Source organism: Cervus canadensis, chromosome 25 (assembly GCF_019320065.1).
Source record: "Cervus canadensis isolate Bull #8, Minnesota chromosome 25, ASM1932006v1, whole genome shotgun sequence".
Taxonomy (NCBI): domain Eukaryota; kingdom Metazoa; phylum Chordata; class Mammalia; order Artiodactyla; family Cervidae; genus Cervus; species Cervus canadensis.
In genome coordinates this window covers 44,381,302-44,408,370 of record NC_057410.1, presented here as the reverse complement: position 1 = coordinate 44,408,370, position 27,069 = coordinate 44,381,302, and the positions used below count along the sequence as shown (strand labels likewise).

At 38.0% G+C, this 27,069-nt stretch overlaps 1 protein-coding gene across 1 annotated transcript in view; it reads left to right on the top strand.

The window, feature by feature from the left end:
- PTPRQ (protein tyrosine phosphatase receptor type Q) overlaps positions 1 to 27,069 on the top strand; it is a 293,179-nt gene that overhangs the window by 185,916 nt on the left and 80,194 nt on the right. The window contains exons 44-45 of the mRNA XM_043446813.1: positions 1,490 to 1,813; positions 25,111 to 25,232. Of these exons, the coding sequence (XP_043302748.1) occupies positions 1,490 to 1,813; positions 25,111 to 25,232 (446 nt within the window). The remainder of the gene's footprint in view (positions 1 to 1,489; positions 1,814 to 25,110; positions 25,233 to 27,069) is intronic.

The following is a 27,069-nucleotide window of genomic DNA, read 5'->3' as shown; positions in this document are numbered from 1 at the left end:
TCCAACCTAGGAGTGTCATCATGCATTTCCCTCTGCTGGGAATGTTCTTCCTCAAAATATTCACATGGTTAGCTTCCCTACCTTCATCAGGAACTTCATGTCTCCTCATCAGTGAGGCTTTCTCTCTGACTAGTCAGCTTAAAATTTCACCGTCCTTGGGAACTCTTCTTCCCTTTCTTATTTTTTTCCATAACAGTAATCATCATGCAGGCTTCCCTGGTGACTCAGGGGTAGAGAATCCTCCTGCCAATGCAGGAGATATAGGTTTGATCTCTGGGTCAGGAAGAGCTCCTGGAGAAGGAAATGGCAACCCACTCTAGTATTCTTCCCTGGGAAATCCCACGGACAGAGGAGCCTGGTGGGCTACGGTCCATGGGGGTCACAAAGAGTCGGATGCGACTTAGAGACTGAGCGCACACGCATGCAATCGTCATGCAAAATACTGTTGGGCGTCTTTGGTGGGGGAATTTACTGAAATCTGAAAATTATATGTTTAGGAAGGCATGAGTTTTTAATGAATATTTTTCTAACTCATTTATTTTTTAATTTTATCTTTGAGGTACATATTAACATAATTTTTTATGAATAGTGTAATTTTCATACAAATCCCTGTTTTCATCCTCCCTATCTCAGTCTTCTTAGGGAAGGTCCTTCCACACATGCAAGGATAGGCATGGTTGAAGAAAGTGCTCATATCACTTAAGTCATTGTTCTTTTATATTTCCAACTATAATACACTTACATTACTTGTCTAATAAGTGGCTACTGCTTGAAAACAAAACATAAGCCTGTGCATTTTGATTTCCTAACACCAACCCCAGAGCCTGACACACAGTATGCGTATAGCAAACTAGTAGATAATGTGAAATCTGATAATGATCCCAAGTAGGACCATATGATTGTAGGTGATACCTTATTCTGTGTGTTAATGTCAGTGTGGTTGATGATGTTCTAGAAAGAGTTTTACTAATTTTAAATATGTGAAAAATAAAATAAAAATTACCTAAGTATATAAATTATTAATTCAGTCAATAATGTTTATTTAAATTATTTTATAATCAGCATTTACTGTAAGATGTGCTTATATCTATCTAGTCATTTAAGTATAAGAATGTCTTTCTTGGGAATTGAATAGTAAAACTCAGACCATACCTCCGAAAATACATAGGATTATATAAGCATGCAATTTTCCTTTGTGCCAGTGTTTAACTTACTTTATAAGCACCTTATGAGTAAATTTGGGACCAAATTAGGAATAAAAATATCACAATTGTTTTGTCCCCTAACCCTTAGAAACATTGTTCTCTGAAGCATTACCTTCACCTTAAGTTTCTGCTCATTAAATGTGGGTGTATTAATCTAAGGGCAGTTGTAATAAGAGATCACCACTATGTGCATAGTAAAAAAAAATATTTGTAAATCCTGTTTCTTCATCCCATTTACACAGTGTTCAGTAATTCTGTTTTCATTTTTTCCCTTTAATTTTTAGTTCCCAGTGTTCCCATGAATATTGCTTTTTCTAATGTTCAGTCAACTAGTGCAACATTGACATGGATGAGACCTGACTCTATCTTTGGCTACTTCCAAAACTACAAGATTACCACTCAACTTCGGGCTAAAAAATGCAGAGAATGGGACACTGAAGAATGTGTTGAACATCAAAAAATTCAGTACCTCTATGAAGCTGACCTAACTGAAGAGACAGTCTATGGATTGAAGAAATTTAGATGGTATAGATTCCAAGTGGCTGCTAGCACCAATGCTGGCTATGGCAATGCTTCAAATTGGATATCTACCCAAACCCTGCCTGGTCGTAAGTATTGTCCTGTGTATGTATGTATATATAATTTTGGATTCAAGAAAAAGCTCTTTAAATGTTTTTCTATAGAAGTCATTCAGAATATAGGTAAAGCTTGCTTTTGTTACTTTAGTTTTATATTTTAAAATTAACTGGTTGGCCTACTTGCTTAAATAACATCATCACCATCATAGCATTTAATTTTTATTGAATTGACTCTTAATGGGAAGTTCAATTTCAGTCACTATTAGGGCTTTTCTCAAACTGCAGAATTGTGTCAAGGTCATAGAGTCTTACGTTGCAACAAAGCATTATGGTCTTCCCTGTGGTTTCTCATGAGGCTGTACTGATGGCCACTGAGTACCCTTTGGCTTAGCCTACATTTCCCCTTCATATCTGGAAGCTCTGCAGCTTTTAAGTCAGGCTTTACCACCTTGTCAGTGATTGTAGGCTTGTGTGCACGCGCGTGCACACACACACACATACATTCATACACACGCACATGGAATTTCATTGATGCTGTTGTAGATCTTTATAAATAGTGAAATAAACTTTGATCCAGAGCTTTTATTTTTTGGGGATCGCTAAATGTGTCTCTTGCTACTATTCCCAAGGGTACCTAGAATAATGTTTGTATGGTAAATATTCAATGAATGCTTGTTAATGCAATTAAGCATTTGTGATAGAATCCAGACAACTCCGCCTTCACTGCGAGTGTCCACCCTCTCCTCTGTGGACCTTGGGCTCGGTTTCTGTAAGGTCTGCCCGCTGGCTTTTCTCTTACCTCCCTGATAGCTCTTTCTCAGTTTCCTTGGCTTATTCTCTCTCCTTCTCATTTTTCAAATCTAAGTGTTGGAGTGTTCAAAGATACATAGTTGGCCCTTTTCTTTATCAATGCATAATACCTAGGAGATCTTATCTTAAGAGACTTTATCCTGTCTGATGGCTTTAAAGTCTCCTTATACAGTGATCACTCTCAAATATCTATTTCTAGGTCTGACTGCTCCCTAGAACCCAATCAGTATATGTACCTGATGAACTGACATCATTGGGCAGATGTGTCTAATATCCTCTCAAAATTAACGTGGTCTAAACACTAAGCCTTCTCAGCATCCAAATGTAGAAAAAGAATCTTGCACTGTTCTTTTCCTCCTCTACTCTGCTAATGACTTATTTTTACCATACTGTCTAAACACATCCCTCCTTTTGCATTACTATTAGTCCTATCCTTCTTTACTGCTACAACTGCCTTAACCTAACTGACCTCCTTGGCTTTCAGACTCATCTTTTAAAATGTAAATCAGATGATGTCACTTCCTTGTTTAAAGCTTTTCAATGAATCTCCATTACTCTTGGAATACAATTCCAATTTCTTACATGTTTAACAAAGCACTTATGTGACTTGACTATTACCTCTCTAACCTCATCCTTTATCATTTCCCCATTACCCATTATCCTCCACTCATACTGGGTAATTTTTGTGTTGCTTGAACACACTGAAGTCCTAGAACTTGGGGCTTTGCAGGCCCTGTTCCTTTGCATTGGAATGCTTTTCCGTGTCCATCTTTGCATGAGCAGCTTTTTATAATGTATACTTCTGCTTGAATGATTCCTACTCAGAATGAATTTCCCTGACTCCCCAATCTAAAAAAGCTATGCAGTATATTTCAAGAATATCATCTTAATGAAAATGTATAATTACCTGATCACTTTTATTTTTATGTATTTGCTTATTTTTAGAATTTGTCTTGATCATTACTATTTCCTTGTTGCCTAGCAACAGTAGGCACTCCATAAATATCTCCTGAAGGAGTTAAACTTGATTGAATAAGCTAAAATGGATGAGGGAATATGAACTGTTTTCCAAAGCAGGGAATAGAGACAACGATAGTGCTATAAACAAAGAAAAGGAAAATATGGGAAACATCAAGTTCGCTTGAAAGAAAGAAACAGATGCTTAGAGATTAGAACATGGGTAAAGTTAGGAATTTTAGTTGCTTCAGCCAATAACAATGATCAGAATTACAAGTGAGAGGAAATGGGACACTGAATTAATACATGCTAAAATCACAGGGACAACTGTCACTGAAGACATCATACAGGTACCATAATGAATGAAGCAGACTGCTGATGCAAGGTGGTTGAGAGAGGTGAACACCATGGCAAATTAACAAAATGTGCTGCCTATGGGGCAACCGCTACTCACCCCTGGCTGATTACTGTCTTACAGAGAAGTCATGCTCTTAGGATGTAGGATGTGTTCAGAGAAATGGGAAAGCTAAATTTTTTTATGGTGAAAATACTCAACTTCTTGTTGTAACAAGTTGTTTTAAATTTAATAACTTTCAGTTTTTCATGTCAGACATGTCAGTAGTCCAAATCTGGCCTGTGGGCAACTTATTTGCTACCTTTGGTTAAAATGGACTTCCCTGGTGGCTCAGAAAGTAAAGGATCTACCTACAATGTAGGAGACCTGAGTTCGACCCCTGGGCTGGGAAGATTCCCTGGAGAAGGGAATGGCTACCCACCCCAGTATTCTTGTCTGGAGAAGTCCATGGACAGAGGAGCCTGGTGGGCTCCATAGGTTGCAAAGAGTCGGGCACGACTGGGTGACTCACACTTCATGTTACTTTGGCTAAAATAGACTGTATGCCTGGCCTGTACATCTGTGGCCACTGAGGCTTCCCGCCTTCCTCCTCCTGAGCATCTCACTTGGATAGTAGCTGCTTCTTCCTCCCACAGCGAGCCAGGAATTGGAGTTTCTAAATGCCTCATCTCCTTGAGCTCTCTAGACAGGGTGGTAGTAGATGTTCGGTTAGCACTGAACGACTTACCTGATCAATTCACAAGCTGGTAAAGGAAACTAGGAAGTTGGATTTTTACGGAACCCCATATTCTCTCTTTTTTTTAAGTTACATGTTTTAAAATTTTTTTAATTTTTATGATTTTATTTTTTAATTTATTTTGGGCTGTGCTGGGTCTTCATTGCCTTGCAGGATTTTTTTTCTCTAGTTGCAGCAAGCAGGGCCTACTCTCTGGTCAGGGTGCAGGGGCTTCTCATCACGGTGGCCTCTTGGTTGTGGAGCACGGGCTCCGGGGCATGCAGGCTTCGGTAGTTGTCGCATGTGGGCTCAGTAGTTGCAGCTCCTGGGCGCTAGAGCACATTCAGTAGTTGTGGCGAATGGGCTGGGTTGCTCTGTGGGATTTTCCTGGATCAGGGGTTGAACCTGGGTCTCCTGCATTGACAGGTGAGAACCCCACATTCTTAATTCTGAAAATTTGGGAGTCTTTCCACTTGAGTGTCATTGCTTCTACCAGAGTCCCTTCTCTCCCTCTCCACCCTTAAGGTCTATGACCCACTCACTAGAATTTGGTCATTTTCAGTTCTCTGCTATGCTACTTTGCTCATTCTGGTCTAAAAGAATGGTGGTAGACTACTTCAAACATTTCACAATTAGTGTGAGCTTTTTTTTTTTTTTAAATAGCATTATTTTTCTCATTTTATTAGGATGTATTCCTTTGCCATTGGTGGTTAGTTGATTAGTTTGTTGGTTCTTGATGCAATGGAGAGGATAATCTTGGCTTTTTTTCACTCCAGCTCCCAGATCTTTACTTGATGACTAATCCAAAGAGTATCCACCTTTGTGTGGAGTACCAGTGTGAATTTTATCGGACACTTTTCCTCTCCCTTAGTCTAGTATCTCATTGCCACAATTTAAAGTCTCCATCAGAGAATAACTGGATGTGAAAAATACTAATAGATTAATAGTTAAGTAGACTTTCTATACAACTTTTATCCCCTTTTTCTTTATCCTTAAAAACTAATTTTCTGCTCAGTTTGTCAATAAAATAGAAAAGAGAATACAGTTGTGTTTCTACCACTGATTAAGAGAGAAAAGTGAAAAGATTAGTATATTTCAGAATTTGTGACAACAGACATATTATTTTTCTTGGCATTCTCAAACTAACTAGCTTTTCATCTGAGTATTCATATGGGGATGGGAATAATAAATTAGTTTTGAAAGTTATAAGAATGAGTTGGTCACTCTTCATTTAGTTTCATAAATGAAGTCAACATTTTTCTAATGATAAAAGAATTTTACTTGCAGTAAAAAACGTGTTATTATATTAAGCCAAGGAGAGATACTCTGAGGTGGCATTTGATATGAAAGATGAAAATACACCATATATATCATTACAAGACAGTATACATAGTGAGCTAATATATGTATAAGAATAAGAGAAATTAGAATAGTCAGGCAACAAAAATCTTGAAGAACAGTAATATTTTTAAGATTAAATAAGTAAGGATTAGATGTTGATTCTGCATACCAAAGTTGAAAAGCATTACAGACATTTTAAAAACATAAAAGGTAATCTGGATGAAGAAATTTATTATGTATTTTATCTGTCATTGATTCAAAAAAGTATTATGTCATTTTATAAGAAAATAAAATGATGAAAATGAGTTATTTCTGTGAATTAAAGAAAACACTAAATAATATAAAATGAGTATTTAAAATTCATGCAATTTATTCTAATGGCATCAAGTTGTGCCCAAGCACTTACTACCAGAAACTCTTAATCAAAACCTGGAGCTTCTTTGGTAAGGAGCTAGTGATTGATGGCTAGTTTCAGGTCAAATGATTCAACATTTGAATAGCTCAAATAAAAAGACCACCCATTTGGAATAATATTATAAAATATTCTAAAATGGCTTATAGAATAAGAATATATATTGTATTAACTCTCTGTGAGCTCATAAAGAAGAACACTCAAATTGAAGATGCAGGGAACAGTGAGAATGCAAGCTGAGAATTAAATTGGGTTATTTTCTGATTCTGGATCTACCTCTCTACACTGAAGTGAATAAAAGTAGAAATATTCAGCCAACTCAAGCAAACATTTCTTTCTCCCACCTACTCTGATCTAGATAATTGAAGCCAAATTGCTTTTCTCCTTAAATCATCTGTATAACAGCTATTGCTCTCTTCTTCACACTGAGTATGCACAGTGTGCATAGCTACAAACATAAGCACAGAAATTACAAATGGCAGAAATATTTAACTTGAAACATGGAAGTCTTCCAGATTATTTTATATATCTCTTACTTCTCTTGATTATCCTTAGACTCAAAAGGGATTTGAGTTGTATGTGGGGGAGGAGTAGAGAATGGAAAGTTGTTAAATATCTCTGTGGTCCATAATAGGTACTTATAATGCTGAGGAAATGTACAATTTTAAGAGTGTGGGTGTGAAATTAGAATGGAATGAAATGGGACCCTCATAATGTGCATCTCCTAGAGACCACCAAGACTGGAAAGCAGCAAGAAAGGAAAATTCCTGGGGTAACACTTAGGTTGTGAAAACCACGGGATACCATACTCATGAGGAATTTTAACTACCCAAACATCTGTTAGGTTAAAAAAAATTCAGGAAAACATGCCTCATCAAAGAAGCTTCCAAGGAATGCAACTTTATGATTTAAAAAGAAGAAAACCAAATAGAGGGCAAAGCACTCTTTAGCATCTTAAAAAAAGGAGACATTGTTGATGCATTATTATATATTCACTTGTTTTTCTTAATATCTTCTAAATGGTGTAATGAACTTATAGTGTGAATGCTATCATAATAGAGGCAGATATTCTACTTTCTATAAAGAAGCAATTATATAATGATAAGAGATGTCAGCCATAAATCGGAAAATATAATTCATGACATGAAGAAGCCCAGTTGGTGGCAGTGAGTTTTTACAATAGGCTCTATCCTGTTGCCAGTAGAGGAAGCGAATATAATTTATTCTAGACATGATGGTTGTACTTCTGCAAAATTAATTAGTTGCTGTCGAAAGTCTTCTAAGTTAGTTACCCAAGGCTGCAAAATGTGTAATTCAAGATGACATCTCTCTCTTCTAGACTATAGATTGAAGTTACTAGTATGACCAGTTAGGTTTCCACAGGCATCTTGAACTCCATATTACTACTCTTCCTGCCCCATTGCATGCCTTCTCCTATTAGATGTTCCCTGTCTCAGTGTATAATACATTGTTCATCCAACTATTCAAGTCAGGGATCTAGGAATCATTCTTAATTCTTTTTAGCCATCCCCACCCCTCAGTCCATACCTGAATCAAATTTCCCTTCTAAATATTTCTTGAATTTTTTATGTTTTTCTGTTAAGGGTCTCTAAATTCATACTGTTAAAATACACCCCATAGATTATTACAAAAAATATCTAAATGGTCTTTCTGTTCTCATTTTCTCTACCCTCCACCTAAACCTAGATTTTGAATATACCTATTTATTATTTCTCTGTCTAAAATCTTTCGTAGTTTTCTGTTTCCTTTTGATACGCTCTATAAGATTACCAACATCACTGCAGACAGTGACTGCAGCCATGAAATTAAAAGATGCTTGCTCCTTGGATTGAAAGTTATGACCAACCTAGACAGCTTACTAAAAAGCAGAGACATTACTTTGCCAACAAAGGTCCGTCTAGTCAAAGCTATGGTTTTTCCAGTAGTCATATATGGATGTGAGAGTTGGACTATAAAGAACTCTGAGCACCAAGGATTGATGCTTTTGAACTGTGATGCTGGAGAAGACTCTTGAGAATCCCTTGGACAGCAAGGAGACGCAATCAATCCATCCTAAAGGATATCAGTCCTGAATATTCATTGGAATGGCTGATGCTAAAGCTGAAACTCCAGTGCTTTGGCCACCTGATGCAAAGAACTGACTCATTTGAAAAGACCCTGATGCTGGGAAAGATTGAAGGCAGAAAGAGAAGGGGATGACAGAGGATGAGATGGCTGAATGGCATCATGGACTCAATGGACATGAGTTTGAGTAAACTCCAGGAGTTGGTGATGAACAGGGAGGGAGGCCTGGCATTGTGGTCCATGGGGTCACAAAGAGTTGGACACGACTGAGCAACTGAACTGAACTGATAAGATTACCTATGATTTTTGCTTATATTCCCCACACACCCCTTGCTGTTTCCCCTTTGTGCTCCAGAATCTTTGCTGCTCTTTCTTACTGTCCTTTCTGTCCTCTTTTGGAGACTAAAAGGCCCTTTCTTTATGTTTCACACCAAATATCTCCTCCGCAAAGCCTTCTGTCAATTCCTCTTTCTACTCCCACCTTCCAAAAGTTGTTTCTAAACACTGAACCTATTACAACATAACTATTTATCTCTTCTTTAGATTTCTGAGCTCCTTAAAGGCAGAGTTGAGCAGTGATCATGTCTTATGTATGTTTTTACTCTTTATGCCTACTCAGTATTTAAGACTGAATGAATGTGGCATTTGGACTCAAGGAAGGCATTGACTTTAACACGAAAGTATTTCAATGTCAAAATTCTCCATAGCAAAATCATTCATACTAATTTTCTTCAAATTTTCTTTTTGTCAAATTTTCTTTCAAATATTTGCATGGTGCCTGTCAAAATTAGAATTCTCCCAGTCAGTTTCTATTCATGTGTGACATGTTCAGCTTCTTTTTCACAAAACCAGTATATTTTATATTGTTGATATGTGTTTTTCCACTAACATCAGTGAATTAATGCTTACAGGGAAGAACTATGCATATAAATTGAGTATTTCAAACCGTGAAAGAAAATAATTTCTTCATGAATTTCAGAGTAGATTGAAGTTTGAACAGTATCTAAATAGTTAACTGAGATAATAAGTTGTTAATGAATTTATGAAGTGGAATATAGTTGATAGTTCATGAAGAAGGCAAAGGAGAACAATGTCTAAATTTGGGCTGCTAAGTATGTTTAGAAAGAAAAGATATTTAGGTGAAATCATAGTTTAAAGAACATAATAGTGATTATATAAAATTATTTTTAAAGGATTCAACTGTATATTTAATTTAAGAACATTTGCCAGGTTATTAACAGTTTTCCAGAATATAAATAAAAATATTTTGAAATCCTATTACATAAGCATGTCGAATATGTTTTTCAGTAAAGCTAAAAACTGAAGGATAAGAATGATTATTATTTTTCTAAATCATCAGTACTATAGAAAATCTGGTTTATCAAAAGGATAAAAGGAGAAAAAAATCTTTCTCCCAATAATAGTTAGCAGTATTTTATCTTTTAATGATCTGATGAATTCTCCTACTTTCTCATTTCAAACTTCAAATCTCATGTTCAATTTAATTTATTTTGACTTTTCTGAGAATCTTCTTTCTCTTGGTTCAGAAAGAATTGTGAAGTAAGTTTAATTCTTTGTGATTTCTGGTCATTAACCTCAGTTCGGGTCTGCCTCAGTATTAGACCCTGAGTCAACAAATTTTCAGCTCTCTTTTCTTCTGCATTTGTAAAAGAAGTAGGGATTTGACTACAGAAGACTCCCATTTCTGAAGAAAGTATAGGATTGCTATGTTTGGTAGTGTCGGGCACTTTTTGGCTGGGCCCAGTAACTGCGCTGAGACCCCTTGGCTGGATAGTTAATAATGACAGCAATAACTGAGCTTATCAAGGGTTTTCTATGTTCTGGTATTAGTCTAAAATCTTTATACACATCAGTTTATTCATGAGCCTCATTCATTTCTAGGATAGAGCTTGTGCTCTTAGATGTTGACTAGCAAAACCTCATGGTGGTGTGAAGGTACTAAGAGGTGGAAGATGTTAAGCAGGATTACAAAGGGAAGATAGGTAAAATCATAATTTAAAGGAAATTATAGCATGGATATAAAATTAAACTATATAATAAAGCATTCAATTCTGTATTTTTAAATTTTTTATTGAAGTATAGTATGTTTGCAATGTTGCATTAATTTCTGCTATACAAGACATAGAAAATAGACTTGTGGAAACAGTGGGAGAAAGAGTTCAGTTCAGTCGCTCAGTCATGTACGACTCTTTGCAACCCCATGAATTGCAGCATGCCAGGCCTCCCTGTCCATCACCAACTCCTGAAGTTTACTCAAACTCATGTCCATCGAGTCAGTAATGCCATCCAGCCATCTCATCCTCTGTTGTCCCCTATTCCTCCTGGCCCCAATCCCTCCCAGCATCAGGGTCTTCTCCAATGAGTCAACTCTTCGCATGAGGTGGCCAAAGTATTGGAGTTTCAGCTTCAGCATCAGTCCCTTCAATGAAGGGACTGATCTCCTTTAGGATGGACTGGTTGGATCCTCTTGCAGTCCAAGGGCCTCTCAAGAGTCTTATCCAACACCACAGTTTAAAAGCATCAGTTCTTCAGCGCTCAGCTTTCTTCACAGTCCAACTCTTACATCCATACATGACCACTGGAAAAACCATAGCCTTGACTAGACAGACCTTTGTTGGCAAAGTAATGTCTCTGCTTTTTAATATGCTATCTAGGTTGGTCATAACTTTCCTTCCAAGGAGTAAGTGTCTTTTAATTTCATGGCTGCAATCACCATCTGCAGTGATTTTGGAGCCCCCAAAAGTAAAGTCTGACACTGTTTCCACTGTTTCCCCATCTATTTGCCATGAAGTGATGGGACCAGATCCCATGATCTTAGTTTTCTGAATGTTGAGCTTTAAGCCAACTTTTTCACTCTCCTCTTTCACTTTCATCAAGAGGCTTTTTAGTTCCTCTTCACTTTCTGCCATAAGCGTGGTGTCATCTGCATATCTGAGGTTATTGATATTTCTCCCGCCAATCTTGATTCCAGCTTATGCTTCTTCCAGCCCAGCGTTTCTCATGATGTACTCTGCATAGAAGTTAAATAAGCAGGATGACAACATACAGCCTTGACATACTCCTTTTCCTATTTGGAACCAGTCTGTTGTTCCATGGGCAGTTCTAACTGTTGCTTCCTGATTTGCATATAGGTTTCTCAAGAGGCAGGTCAGACAAATTGAGAGAGTAGCATTGAAACATATGCATTACCATATGTAAAATTAGATAGCCAGTGGAAATTTGCTGTATGATGTAGGGAGCTCAAATCTGGTGCTCTGTGACAACTTAGAAGGGCGAGATGGGGTGAGAGGGAGGTTCAAATGAGACGGGATATGTGTATACCTATGGCTGCTTCATGTTGATACATGGCAGAAACCAACACAATATTATAAATCAATTATCATCCAATTAAAAATAAATTTTAAAAAATTTCTGCTGTGCAGCAAAGTGACTCAGTTAGCATGTATGTATTCTTTTTCACATTCTTTACTATTATTGTTTATCATATGCTATTTAATATAGTTATCTGTGCTATTCAGTAGGGCCTTGTTGTTTATTTGGTCTATATATAACAGCTTACATCTGCTAACCCCAACCTCCCACTTCATCCATCCACCAGTCCCCTCCCCTGTGGTAACCACACGTCTGCCCTCTATGTCGGTAAATCTGTTTCATAGATAGGTTCACTTGTGCATATTTTAGATTCCACATATAAGTGATATTGTATAGTATTTGTCTTTCTCTTTCTTGCTTAAGTGTGATCATCTCTAGTTGCATCTATGTTGCTGCAAATGGCATGAATTCATTCTTTTTATGGCTGAGTAATATTCTACAGTATACATGTACCTTAGCTTCTTTATCCATTCATATGTCAGTGGACATTTAGCTTGTTTCCATTGGCTATTGTGAATAGTGCCTCTATGAATATAGCGATGCATGTTCCTTTTTGAATTACAGAGTTTTGTCTGTATATGCCCAGGAGTAAGATAGCTGTATCTTATGGCAACACTATTTTTAGCCGAGGAACCTCCCTAGTGTTTTCCATTGTGGCTTACATTTCCACTAACAGTGTAGAAAAGTTCCCTTTGTTGCACATCCTTTCTGGCATTTCTTATTCATAGAGTTTTTAATGATGGTCACATTGACCAGTGTGAGGTGGTACCTCATTGAAGCTTTGAATTGTATTTCTCATTAATTAGTGATATTGAGCATCATTTCATGCTTTTTGGCCATGTGTGTTTCTTCTTTGGAGAAATATCTATTTAGGTCTTCTGCCCATTTTTCAATTGAATTATTTAGTTTTCTGTTGTTGAATTGTATGCGCTGTTTATATATTTTTAAAATTAAGCCCTTGTTGGTCACATTATTTACAAATATTTTCTCCCATTCTGTAGGTTGTCTTTTTGTTCATAATTTCTTTACCATACAAAGGCTTATACATTTGATGAAATCAATTCTATATTTAATGTCAAAAAAGTTTTCTCAGGGTGTTAAGGAAGTTTTCTAGAATATAAATATAAATAATTAGAAGTCTGCATTTGCATGAATAACTGGATATCTTTCAGCAAATCACTAAAAACCAAACAGTTAAAGGAAATTTAAAGGATAATCAGTATGTGATATTATTAGCTTTGAAAACCAAATCTAAGAAAGACCTAGAGATACTATGCAAGTTGCTAATTATAACCCACCTGTCTCCATTCTCAAACAAATTGAATGGGACTTGCCCTAATACACATAACCTCTAACTATATTTTTGGTTTCTTTTCTCTTCAGTTATACTCTTGGTAGTTATTATACAGTGATGTAACACATGGGAGAATGAAGTAGCAACACTTTTGTCAGTCCTAACTCTTTGCTGTGGTGATGGCCTTATCACCAGCTTGTCACCAAATTATTCCAGCTTGTTCCTACATGTAGCTTCAAGGTACCATAGAACTGATGTTGTCTTATATTCTTAAGGAACATGATGACCTCTTACTACTCTAGAAACTTTGGAAATAGAAGGGGGTGACGGTAGGGAGAATTCTCTATATAGTTCATCAAGAATTAAAATACATGAAAGGTACAAGGAGCCAGTGTGTGGCGTGTCTGTTGTCTGGATGCACATTTCCATGTTTATCACCAGCTCCCAAGCCCTTCACCTCTAACTACATCCCTAGTCTTTACAGAAGCAATAATCTAATCCCCCTTTCCATCCTTGTTATCAAGAGTTCTAATCTGAAGGGCCCATGCCACAGCTTTTTCCAATTGTACATTGATATTATAGAGCTGCTGCTGCTGTTAAGTCACATCAGTTGTGTCTGACTCTGTGCGACCCCATAGACGGCAGCCCACCAGGCTCCCCCGTCCCTGGGATTCTCCAGGCAAGAACACTGGAGTGGGTTGCCATGTCCTTCTCCAGTGCATGAAAGTGAAAAATGAAAATGAAGTTGCTCAGTCGTGTCCGACTCTTAGCGACCCCATGGACTGCAGCCCACCAGGCTCCTCCGTCCATGGGATTTTCCAGGCAAGAGTGCTGGAGTGGGTTGCCATTGCCTTTTCCAGATATATAGAGCAGTGGCTCTTAAACTTGTACCCCAGGCATTAGAATTGTTAGGAGGACTTGTTAAAGCATGCAGTGCTGACCCCTCCCCACATCTGATTCAGTAGGTAAGGGATGTGACCTCAGAATCTGCTTTTCTAAAACTTCCCACATAATATTGATGCTGCTATTGTGGAGACCACAGTTTGAGAACCACTGTTCTAAAAAGTTGTTTTGTAAACATAATGCTATTCTAGAAAAAGTCACATTATTTTATTATAAAAGCAGTGGAACTAATATGAGAATATTTTCATTCTTACCTGGCATGGCTAGTATTGGAAGTGAGAGTTTTTTGGTATTTTCTATTTTTTCCCACTTAAGCCAGTCTGAAATGACTCAGAAAATGACTCATTCAGCATCAAAGAAAATAGTCCTACAATGAGGTCTAATACTGTAGGCATCCACGAATCATCCTTGGTACTCATCAGTCTAATAGGTCAGATTCTTGTGCTTGTAATATTTGCCCTTTGTGCTACCATCTTGCTGTTGGGAAATCTAGCTCCTCCTGGAATAAAATTAGTCTTGTAAAATGGTAGGAAATATTTCACACACCAGCAGTAGTGTCTCATACTGGGCAGTGAAGTCACTCAACTCTAGGGGAAGATTCACCACCAGGAAGGATAGCCAGCTAGTGCGGTATTGTAACCAGTGGGATGTGTTCCGAGAAGGACAGCCAACTAGTGAAGTATTGTAACCAGTGGGATATGCCCCAAGTGGCTCTTGGACCACATCAATAAGGTCAATTTCACTGCTGAACACTTTCAGGGCTCTTGATGCCCTGAATTGTTTAAGATGTAAGGAATCCACCCAAACCACCCAGCCAGTGAGATTCCCCTTAGTCCTGAGAGGCATGTAAAACTTAAAGCAAATTCTTTCGGGTATGGCAACTCAACAGTCTTAGAGGCTGTTAATATTTGTATAAGCTAAGGAAGAATGGGAATCCTTCATTCAGTGATGACAGCAGCTAGGAATCTGGTGGTCCAGGGTACTAAACCCTGAAACTAAAATACCCTGGAGTGAGGGACTTTTAAATAAACTTAAATTGAACTTAAATTCAAATAGATATGTGGATAGTTTAATCATAATGTGTATGGAACTCAAGATTTTTTGTCTTGTGAGCTGCTGTCATTTATTTATTTATGTTTATTCTTTAGGAAGGTCACTGCAGCATGCATGGAAAACCATAGAGAATTTTCTACAACATTTTCATCATTAAATTTACAGGGATCTGCTGCAGGCAAAGTTACTAATAAGTCTTTGAATGTGCTTATTCTGAAAGCGCAGTATTAGACACACCAAAACTTGATGGTTCTTAATCAAAGTGGCATAGACTTGAGGGCACTCAAACTTTTATATGGACTAGGCAAAATGATGGTGTATCCAGACTCCCCTTTCAGCTAACACACTTAACATGGGGACACAGATGGATGGGAAAGGTGACCCTGACCCACAGAGGACCCGCATTCCTGTGCAAGGATAGAAGCATGATAATCAGGAAATGATGGTTGTTAGTTACAGAAAATGCATTATTGTGAAAACCAGGGGAAAAGTGCTTATGAGAGGAAGTGATTGGATTATGGGGAATGAGAGAATAAGGATAGATCATTCCTACTGAGTAAATTGCTGTGATTTATAAGAGAAAGGGTATAGTGATATCTTGGCCCATTACTGACTAGATTCATTTCACAAACAATCCTAAATCAGAATGTGACAGTTTATGGGGAGACAAACAAAGTCTCCCAAAGATGCTTATATATTACTAAGCTTTTAAACTGGCATATTTTCAACTCCCCACACCTTTATTGCTTTCAGTTGCCTTTATTTTGGTAGTTGACGTTCATAATGATAATTTTGCATTCCCCCATAATTTCGTATTATGTAACTCTAATAATAGTTTATTACACACTGGAATAAAAGACAAAAATAATACTGGATTATTTTATTATGCATTTTTGGAATTTTGATAAGTTTCAAGAGAAAATTGTCTGAAAGAAACTGAAAATGTTATTTGCTTAAAAGTCCACTATAATATTTGTACGATATTAAAATAATTAGATGCTCTTCTATAATATACTTTGAGCATTTTGGTGTTCTAAATATTTCTCTTTAAATATCCATGAATTAATCAGATGTTTATCTTTCAGTGCTCTACACAGATGAAATATGTATTCCATTATATATTATGTGCATATAACATATTCATATTTAAGTTAGTTAGGTATGTTTATTTTTTATTTCAGATTCAGAAGGTCTTTTTCCATCATATTGTAATTCTTTAAGAATATAGATGAATATAATATGTTCTAAGAGAAATATTTCATAAAAGATTTAACAGAGGGGACACTTATGTAACAAAAGAGGAAATGTCATCTAGTTTACTGAAAATGCAAATGTTATTAACAGTGATTATTTCTTTAAAAAAAAGAAAAAGGACTTTAGGCAAGTTCAAGAATTAAAGCACAGTTCAGCCAGGGGGTAAATGCCTTGCCTTTCTATAATGATTGATTTGTGTACAGAACTTAAAATATTTAGTAGTTCAAGTAGTTAGTGTGTTCCACGAATGATCTCTGAATGTCATTTTCCTCTCAGCTCTGCTTGGTGTAGCAGACACTCCCTGATGAGGGCTTTGATTGCTGGTATTAAAGGAATGGATGCAGGGTTGACATTTTACTATGAAAGACGAGAAGTTGAAGCAAGGCATCATACTGTTTTCTGAGCTGGTCTACAGACACACTTGCAAGACTAGCTGAAGTTTCCCTTGGGAAATGTTTTGAATCTGTCCTCATTTGAGACCCCAAAGATCTAAAGTGCAGAGCAGAGATGACACAGACATAGAAGAATTATTTCCTGAAAATATTTCTACAAACATGCTACCATCAACTTCATCACAGAAAAAATCTTCGTCAACTTTCTTATCACAGGAAATTTTCAATAAGCTGTCTGTGTTATCAGGGCAATGATAATGTACTACCTTGCCTGTCTGCTACAATGAGTGAGGTTTAAAAGTGTAGTCCCGACAGTCACTGAGTTGATATATGTTGTAAAGCTGTAGGAATCAGATTTCTGGAGATAATCTGTTCTCTTGTGATATAATGACTTTTTGTCCATCATCCTGGTAGGAGTTAGATACTGAACATCAAAACCTATACAGACTTCTTCTAGTGTATTAAACTATGGCTCTTATCTTTCTTGTCTATGAGGGCAGTTCTTACAAAGACTTTAGCCATGGCATTAAAGACCCTGAACAATCTGGCCTCATTCCTTCTCTGACTCTCATTCTGATTTACTTGGCTCCAGCCTCACGGGAATCTCTGTTTTTCTAGAACACACCAGGCACAATCCTGTCTCAGAGACTGTGCAGTGGCCATTCTCCTCCCTGTGACCCTCTTTCTTCAAATATCCCCATGCTCTTTCACATCCTTCCCATCTTTGTTTAAATGTCACCAGTTTAGAGAGGCATTGCCTGACCACCATATTTTTTAAAATAGTAACTCCTATCCACCTTCCTATTCCCATTATCCTGATTCATTTTTTGTCATGGTACATATCACTTCCCAACAGTATATAATTTAATTCTATGTTACATATTTAAATTTTTATAATGTGTATTATTTTTCTCCCTCTCCTGAAATAGAGGTCCCATGATCTTTGTAATTTTGGTTATTTCCCTCTAATTCAGCACCTCAAATATGGCTGCCTTGAGTATCAGTTCAGTTCAGTCACTCAGTCATGTCCAACTCTTTGTGACCCCATGGAGTGCATGCAGCATGTCAGGCCTCCCTGTCCATCACCAACTCCCAGAGTTTACTCAAACTCATGTTCATCGAGTTGGTGATGCCATTCAACCATCTCATCCTCTGTCGTCCGCTTCTCCTCCTGCCTTCAGACTTTCCCAGCATCAGGGTCTTTTCAAATGAGTCAGCTCTTCACATCAGGTGGCCAAAATATTGAAGCTTGAGCTTCAGCAACAATCCTTCCAGTGTATATTCAGGACTGGTTTCCTTTAGGATGGACTGTTGGATCTCCTTGCAGTCCAAGGGACTCTCAAGAGTCTTCTCCAACACCACAGTTCAAAAGCATCAATTCTTCGGGGCTCAGCTTTCTTTATGGTCCAACTCTCACATCCATATATGACTACTGACTTTGACTAGATGGACCTTTGTTGGCAAAGTAATGTTTCTGCTTCTTAATATGCTATCTAGGTTGGTCATAACTTTCCTTCCAAGAAGTAAGCATCTTTTAATTTCATGGCTGCAGTCACCATCTGCAGTGATTTTGGAGCCCAAGAAAATAAAGTCTGTCACTGTTTCCATTGTTTCCCCATCTATTTCCCATGAGGTGATGGGACCAGATGCCATGATCTTAGTTTTTCTTGTGTGTGTGTGTGATGTTACAGTTTTTTTTTAAATTTATTTTTTAATTGAAGTATAATTGCTTTATAGAATTTTGTTGTTTTCTGTCAAACCTCAACATGAATCAGCCATAGGTATTCATATATCCCCTCCCTTTTGAACCTCCCTCCCATCTCCTTCCCCATCCCACCACTCTAGGTTGATACAGGGCCCCTTATCTTAGTTTTCTGAACGTTGAGTTTTAGGCCAACATTTTCACTCTCCTCTTTCACCATCATCCAGAGGCTCTTTAGTTCTTTTTCGCTTTCTGCCATAAGGGTGGTGTCATTTACATATCTGAGGTTATTGATATTTCTCCTTGAAATCTTGATTCCAGCTTGTGCTTCATCCAGTCTGGCATTTCCCATGATGTACTCTGAATTTAAGTTAAATAAGCAGGGTGACAATATACATCCTTGATATATTCCTTTCCCAATTTGGAACCAGTCCATTGTTCCATGTCCAGTACTAACTGTTGCTTCTTGACCTGCATAGAGATTTCTCAAGAGGCAGGTAAGATGGTCTGCTATTCCCATGTATTGAAGAATTTTCCACACATGTGATCCACACAGTCAAAGGCTTTGGTGTAGTCAATAAAGCAGAGGTAGATGTTTTTCTGGAATTTTCTTGCTTTTTCAATGATCCAGCGGATGTTGGCAATTTGATCTCTGGTTCCTCCGCCCTTTCTAAATCCAGATTGAACATCTGGAAGTCTCGGTTCATGTACTGTTGAAGCTTGGAGAATTTTGAGCATTATTTTGCTAGCGTGTGAGATGAGTGAAATTGTGTAGTAGTTTGAACATTTTTGGCATTGCCTTTCTTTGGGATTGAATGAAAACTGACCTTTTCCAGTCCCGTGGCCACTGCTGAGTTTTTCAAATTTGCTGGTGTACTGAGTGCAGCACTTTCACAGCATCATCTTTTAGGATTTGAAATAGCTCAGCTGGAATTCCATCACCTCCACTGTATTTGTTCGTAGTGATGCTTCCTAAGGCCCACTTGATTTCACACTCCAGGATGTCTGGCTCTAGATGAGTGATCACACTATCATGGTTATCTGGTTCATGAAGATCTTTTTTGTACTGTTCTTCTGTGTATTCTTGCCACTTCTTAATCTCTTCTGCTTCTTCTTTTTTTTTTTTTTCCTGCTTCTTTTAGGTCCATATCATTTCTGTCCTTTATTGTGCCCACCTTTGCATGAATGTTCCCTGGTATGTTTCATTTTCTTGAAGAGATCTCTAGTCTTTCCTATTCTATTGTTTTCCTCTATTACTTTGCATTGATAGTTGAGGAAGGCTTTCTTATCTCTCCTTGCTATTCTTTGGAACTCTACATTCAGATGGGTATATCTTTCCTTTTCTCCTTTGCCTTTAGCTTCTCTTCTCAGCTATTTATAAGACCTCGTTAGTATACCATTTTGCCTTTTTGCATTTTTTTCCTTTGGGCATGGTCTTGATCACCGCCTCCTGTACAATGTCATGAACCTCCATCCATAGTTCTTCAGGCGCTCTATCAGATCTAATCCCCTGAATCTATTTGTCACTTCCACTGTATAATCGTAAAGGATTTGATCTAGGTCATTCCTGAATGGTCTAGTGGTTTTTTCTACTTTCTTCAATTTAAGTCTGAATTTGGCAATAAGGAGTTCATGGTCTGAGTCACAGTCAGCTCCTGGTCTTATTTTTGCTGATTGTATAGAACTTCTCCATCTAAGGCTGCAAAGAATATAATCAGTCTTACTTCAGTATTGATCATCTGGCAATGTTCATGATCTGACCCATAGTCCGCTCCCAGTCTTGTTTTTGCTGACTGTATAGAGCTTCTCCATCTTTGGCTGCAAAGGATATAATCAATCTGATTTTGGTGTTGACCATCTGGTGATGTCCATGTGTAGAGTCTTCTTTTGTGTTGTTGGAAGAGGGTGTTTGCTATGACCAGTGCATTCTCTTGGCAGAACTCTGTTAGCCTTTGCCCTGCTTCATTCTGTACTCCAAGGCCAAATTTGCCTATTACTCCAGGTGTTTCTTGACTTCCTACTTTTGCATTCCAGTCCCCTATAATGAAAAGGACATCTTTTTTGGGTGTTAGTTCTAGAAGGTCTTGTAGGTCTTCATAGAACTGTTCAACTTCAGCTTCTTCAGCGTTACTTGTCGGGGCATAGACTTGGATTACCATGATATTGAATGGTTTGCCTTGGAATCGAACAGAGATCATTCTGTCGTTTTTGAGATTGCATCCAAGTACTGCATTTCGGATTCTTTTGTTGACTATGATGGCTACTCCATTTCTTCTAAGGGAAAAAAAAAAACAAAAACAAACCACCACCACCTAGTTGCGGATGGGACTGGTGATAGAAGCAAGATTCAATGCTGTAAAGAGCAATATTGCATAGGAACCTGGAATGTTAGGTCCATGAATCAAGGCAGATTGGAAGTGGTCAACAGGAGATGGCAAGAGTGGACATTGACATTCTAGGAATAAGTGAACTAAGATGGACTGGAATGGGTGAATTTAACTGAGATAATTAAAATATTAATTATTAATTAATAAACACCTTCATAAAGTTTTACTTAGCTTCTGACCCATCCTCTTTTAGAGTCAAAGGCAGGAGACAGGCCTTTGAAACCCACAAAATATCTTTACATTTTTCAAAGCAGATTTTTCCATGAGGGAAATGTATAATGATGATGAGTAATGGAATACCTGATCCTAAAGCCTGTCCACTCCTCACTTAACAGTTAAACACAGAGATTCAGAACTGCTATTTGTTAAGCTGCTACTTGTTAAGGTGGGTATAACCTTTCTAAGCAATATCCAGGAAGGAAAGAAGTGGCCACTCTTTTTCTCTAAACATACATGTGTTTTATTTTTTGGCTGGGCTGTGTCTTCATTCTTTGTTGCTACACGCGGACTTTCTCTAGCCATGGCGAACCAAAGCTCCTCTTTGTTTGGCGCGTGGGCCGCTCGCTGTGCTGGGCTCTTCCGGTGCTCCCGGAGCACCAGCCCCGGCTCTCGGCGCACAGGTTCGGATGTAGCACGTGAGCCCAGCAGCTGCGACGTGTGGGTTCAGCAGCCATGGCGCACCAGCCCAGCGGCTCTGCAAAATGTGAGAGCCTCCGAGAGCATGGACTGAACCTGCGTCCCCTACATTGGCAGGTGGATGCCCAACCCCTGGACCTCCAGGGCAGCCCAGGGTTGCCACTCTTGAACATGGAGTGCATTCTCCTTTGAGGCATCCAAAAGCAATTAGTTATTCTGGTGGCAGAGACCTCTCATAGCTATCATTTGTTAAGTCCAGGTATCTAAATGAATTATGCTACAATTTGAGGCCATTTTCCTAAGCCTAGGACCCCCAAATTAGAATATGACTGAAGATCTCAGTATATGCAGCTTGTGTTTAAGTGCTGAGATTCCATGATCTCTTCTCCTCTAATCACCAGAGAAATCATGTACTGTATTCTGTCATTATTATTAGCACCTCAGCTCATCACACCTGGGAATCCTGGAGCATCCTTCCTCCCCCTCTCCCCTGGATGTCATATAGACTGCATCTCTGAGTCAGTGTTCAGAGTATTGCACAAAATTCAGTAAAGGTACAAGTAGAAGGATATGTTTGTCATCCACAAGCCATTTTCCCACATAATATTTCTTATACCTCCTCTATACTAACATTTAAGTACTTCTTTAAATTATTTCAATGCTACTATTAAAAAATACTTTATGGACTGAGTTGAGAGATTCCCTGGTGGATCCAAAGGTGAAGAATCCAGGCTGAGTTGGGCATCTAAATTCCAAAACACATAATATCATTTCTCTTGGAAATGTCCTAAATACCGAGAACTCATTAATAGTCCAGCAATTGTCATTACTACGAGCATCTTAAATACTTACCTAGTGTTGAAATAAACCTTCTGGCTTTCTTCAGAAAGCCTGAAACAGATATACTTGCCATATTGATACTATCCCAATTTGTAAGGAATTACCTGAAATTTGTTAACAGACTCTTTTCATCTTGGTCCCATCTCCCTTGTTCTAGACTCAGTTTTCCAGTTGCAAGGTAGGCATCTCAATCCGTGTGAGTATCTCAGGCTTAATGAGTACAGATCCAAATTTAGCATCCCCTGCCAAGGTCTTGGAGAAGGCAATGGCACCCCACTCCAGTACTCTTGCCTGGAAAATCCCATGGACAGAGGAGCCTGGTAGGCTGCAGTCCATAGGGTCACTATGAGTCGGACACGACTGAGTGACTTCACTTTCACTTTTCACTTTCATGCATTGGAGTAGGAGATGCAACCCACTCCTGTGTTCTTGCCTGGAGAATCCCAGGGACGGGGGAGCCTGGTGGGCTGCCGTCTATGGGGTCACACAGAGTCGGACACGACTGAAGCGACTTAGCAGCAGCAGCCAAGGTCTTATCCCTATCAAAACTAATATCTGTTCTTGAAGGTGCTGTTGTAAATTCTGTCAACACTCCCCCAGTGTTAATACGTGAATTAGCTCTTTACTACACCCTCTGTCTCACAGCTAGTCAGCCCTTAAGTTCTTTTTATTAAATTTTCTCAGGACTCTGGGGTTCATCTCCTTCTTTCTCTACCTACTGTCACTCTTCTACTTTTGGCTCATCAGATCTTACCTGACATTTTGGAAACTACCTGTCTAAACCCACCGCTTCAGAGCACTTATCTTTTTCATAGCTGCCTGAGATTTCCTCCTAAGTCATTGGAAAAGTACTTTCCTTTTCGAAACTTTCAGTGACATCCCATTGTTTAAAGAATGAACCTCAAACCCTTTAACATAATCATCAAGTGCTGTCTAACTTAGTTTCCAAATGACCGGCTGGCTTGTTCCCTCCCCGACCCCTTCGTGAACACTGATCTTTCTGTGATATCTCTATTCCTTGAATATAGGGATTCTGAAATTTTTTTTGCACCATGGGTCCTTCGACAGTCTGGTGAAGTGTGTGGACCCCTTCCTAGAGTAATATTTTTCAGTGTATAAAATAATAAACATAAGATTACCATGGAAAGTCATGCTGCAGAAGTAAAATTCTATCTGTCTGTGGACCCTGTTGTTTATATCTTTGTGGCTTTGCTTATGACCCTCTTAGCAAAGAAGTGCCCCTGAGCCTGCCCTTCTGATTATTGAAATCCATCTCACGTTTCAAAGTCTCTTCAATCCCCATCTCTGCAACTTTACCTTGACTCCCTGCCCGTCTGTACTCACCACTTTGTCCTCTGCCCTCTCATAGCAGATTATTTGTATTTCTAATTAGTTCTTATCTTTCCTTTGCCCTTTGTAATAATAGTTTGTATTAATTGACAAAAAGGAGCAGACACTAATGGGCTACTTTCACACATTTTGTGCTTGCTGCCTTGTAACTCTTTTTAAAGCACTGTGAAATTTGCATATAAAGAGGACACTGAAGTCCAGAAGTTTTGTTGTTTGACAAAGATTATACAGCTTGTTGCTGTTACAAATTTATTTCAGGAAAGGAATATTTGATTTTCTTCTTTACACCTTCTCAGGATCTAAGGAATGATATTGTTCAGTAATGTTTGTTTATGTGGATTTAAAAATCAGAAGTGCTGGGAAATACTCATCTCCCAATATATAATGCCCTAGTACTGACGGGAAGAGGCAATGGTGCCCCACCCCAGTCCTCTTGCCTGGAAAATCCCATGGATGGAGGAGCCTGGTGGGCTGCAGTCCATGGGGTCGCTAAGAGTCGGACATTACTGAGTGACTTCACTTTCATTTTTCACTTTCATGCATTGGAGAAGGAAATGGCAACCCACACCAGTGTTCTTGCCTGGAGAATCCCAGGGACTGGGGAGCCTGGTGGGCTGCCGTCTATGGGGTCGCACAGAGTCGGACACGACTGAAGCGACTTAGCAGCAGCAGCAGTATTGACGAGGGGCCATACTAGGAGAGAGATGTGTACGGCGGTGTTTCTAGGTCAATGTCTATGTCAGATTAACTGTGACTAATTCCTTCTTAACAAACTGAAAACTCTTCTTGTTCCTAGTCGTTTCACAAATTAAAATTTAAACAAGAGTTTTCAGCAGTCAATTCCTTAAAATGTTATCCCTTGTTCTGAACTCCTGATGAAAAGACAATAATATTAAAAGTAGGACAAATTAAAGAATTTGTTTGGAATCAAAATGAATTCAGGAAATACTTACATTTGTAATGATAAGATCAGTTGTATAACCTATTTCCTATATTATACCCTCAGTGAAGACAATAAACCAATCCAATTTACATTTCTAAGAAAATACATTTTAAATTAATTCACTTGAACAAGACGCATTTTTCTGTAGTCAAATGCATTCCTGCTAGTTTCTTAAAACAACATTATTAGGCTATTTTAAAATAAAACTATTCATTTATTCAAATGTTTATTTTAGCAATTAGTAATGCTTTCTTTTCAAAATGTTGTTTTGAGATTAAAAATCATGTATTTATGATCAGTAATTTCTCATGTGGGAGTTCTTTATGTATAGTAGTTATTTTTAAAGGAATTACATCTTTTGATTTGGGAATGCCTTTTAGTATGCTGTGAACTATAATATATAATTCATTATCATTATCCTTCTTATGGTCTTTTCTGTCATCATATTGTGGCAAATACTAACTTAAATGTAGAAAGGTAATTGAATTTTTTTCTATTTTCATAGCTCCAGATGGTCCTCCTGAAAATGTGCATGTAGTAGCAACATCACCTTTTAGCATCAACATCAGCTGGAGTGAACCTGCTGTCATTACTGGACCAACCTTCTATTTGATAGACATCAAATCAGTAAGGCCTGACTTATCTTCTGTGAAAGGTAGCATAGAGCATGGTTAGGAATACAGGCTTTGCAACCAGACTGAATTTTAATCTTAGCTCTGTAGACCTTAGGCAGCTTCCTTTACTTGTTTGTGTTTCAGCGTCCACATCTGTGAAATAAAGCTAGATAATACTGCCCAGGGTACAGCGTTTTTGTGAGGACTAAGTTAGTCAACATACAAAAAGAACTTAAAACATTGCCTGATACCTAGTAAATATTCAAGAACTGCAAACAAAATATTGTCGTCATGGTTATTGTTATTTATCTTCAGGGTATAGATGATATAGATAAAAGAGGTTAAGTTGAGTTTAAGTTGACAGTAATACATTGGTTTAAAATACAGTGGAAAATAATTTATAATATAAAAGAACGGTCAAGGCATTAGGAGTCATACCTCAAAATAAGACAATATCAGGGCTTAACTTTGAAAATGATAGAAGCAGAACGTGAAAGGTAGTGCAAATAAAAGTGTAAAAAGTTAGCTTTGTTCAAGAAAAAGCAAGTGGTTTAGGCAGTGGGACATTCTAAAAGAAAAGGCTGAGATGAGACTCGATTGGGAGGCCAACTCAAAACCTGCTGTGGAGTGTGGGTCATGCTAAGTTCAGTGGGGTGCCAACTGTGGAAATAAAGCAGTATTGGGATACAGATTTCTGTTTTACAGAATCAGTATGATCACATTGTAAAGCATAGTTTTAGGCCAGTCCTGAGGGTACAAAATTAAAGGAGGCAGGCAACCATAAGAGTAAAACTGGGCAAGAAAAGATGAGGAAATGGAGTGAGGGTAACAGAATTAAAAAAATAAAATTTAAATCTACAGGATCTGGAGGAAAAAAACCCGTGGATGGTGAGTGAAAATAAACATCAAGGATGACTTTTTGAGATATACGTTTTGGAAACTTATGAGGAGGAACAGATTTGTAGAGGAAAGGCATGGATTCAGAACTAGATGTACTAAGATGCCTGGGAGTCCCCAGGTGAAGATAGCCCATTAGCAGTATCATTCATGGATCTGTAGCTCAGGAGAGGAAGTTTATATTTCCCGATTTGGGAAGCATTGGTGTTCAGATGATGGATGAAATAATATGAATAGATGAGATTAACTATGAAACATTTAGGGTAAGAAACTCCTCTGTAAGGACTAACCTGAAGATAGTGTCCTGGGAAATACGAAAATTTGAGTAAAAGGCACCTGCAAACGCCGAATTGGAGTAGCCATTCAGACGGTAGGAAACCCAAGCTCGAGAGTCAAGCCTTTTTTCTACAACAGGGTGCTGCGCAGTGTGAATAATGCAGAGTTGTTAGCTAGGGTTAGAACTGGAAATTTCTCCTGGCATCCTGCTTGGGTTTTACTGGAGCTGATGAGCAGTCCCTTCTGGTGGCGTCTAAGGCATTAAATTAGGTAATCCACAGTGAATTCTCCTCCCCCACTTGCTGTATTTATTCAACTCTTAACTTTTATGATTTTTTAAAATCCTTTATATTATTTCTTAAATGGAAATAATTCTATCTCAAAAGGCCTGTCATGATTAAAAGAAAAGTTAAAGGATTATTGGTACATTTTTTTCTCCCAGTCAGTCTTCAGTTTATGATCCTCCTTTTTTAGAGCATATTTGTGAAGACTTTTAGTTCATAATCAGCCAAAAACAATCAACATGAATGACAAATGCTCCGGGGATATCATTAAAAGCAAATTATAAAATGTTAACACTGTGCTCTATTAACTAGAAGATGCTTTATTAGGGAAAATAGCTCTCTCGTGGAGTTTGGTTGTGTTGAAAGGAGGGAAAAGTAAAACATTAAAAAAAG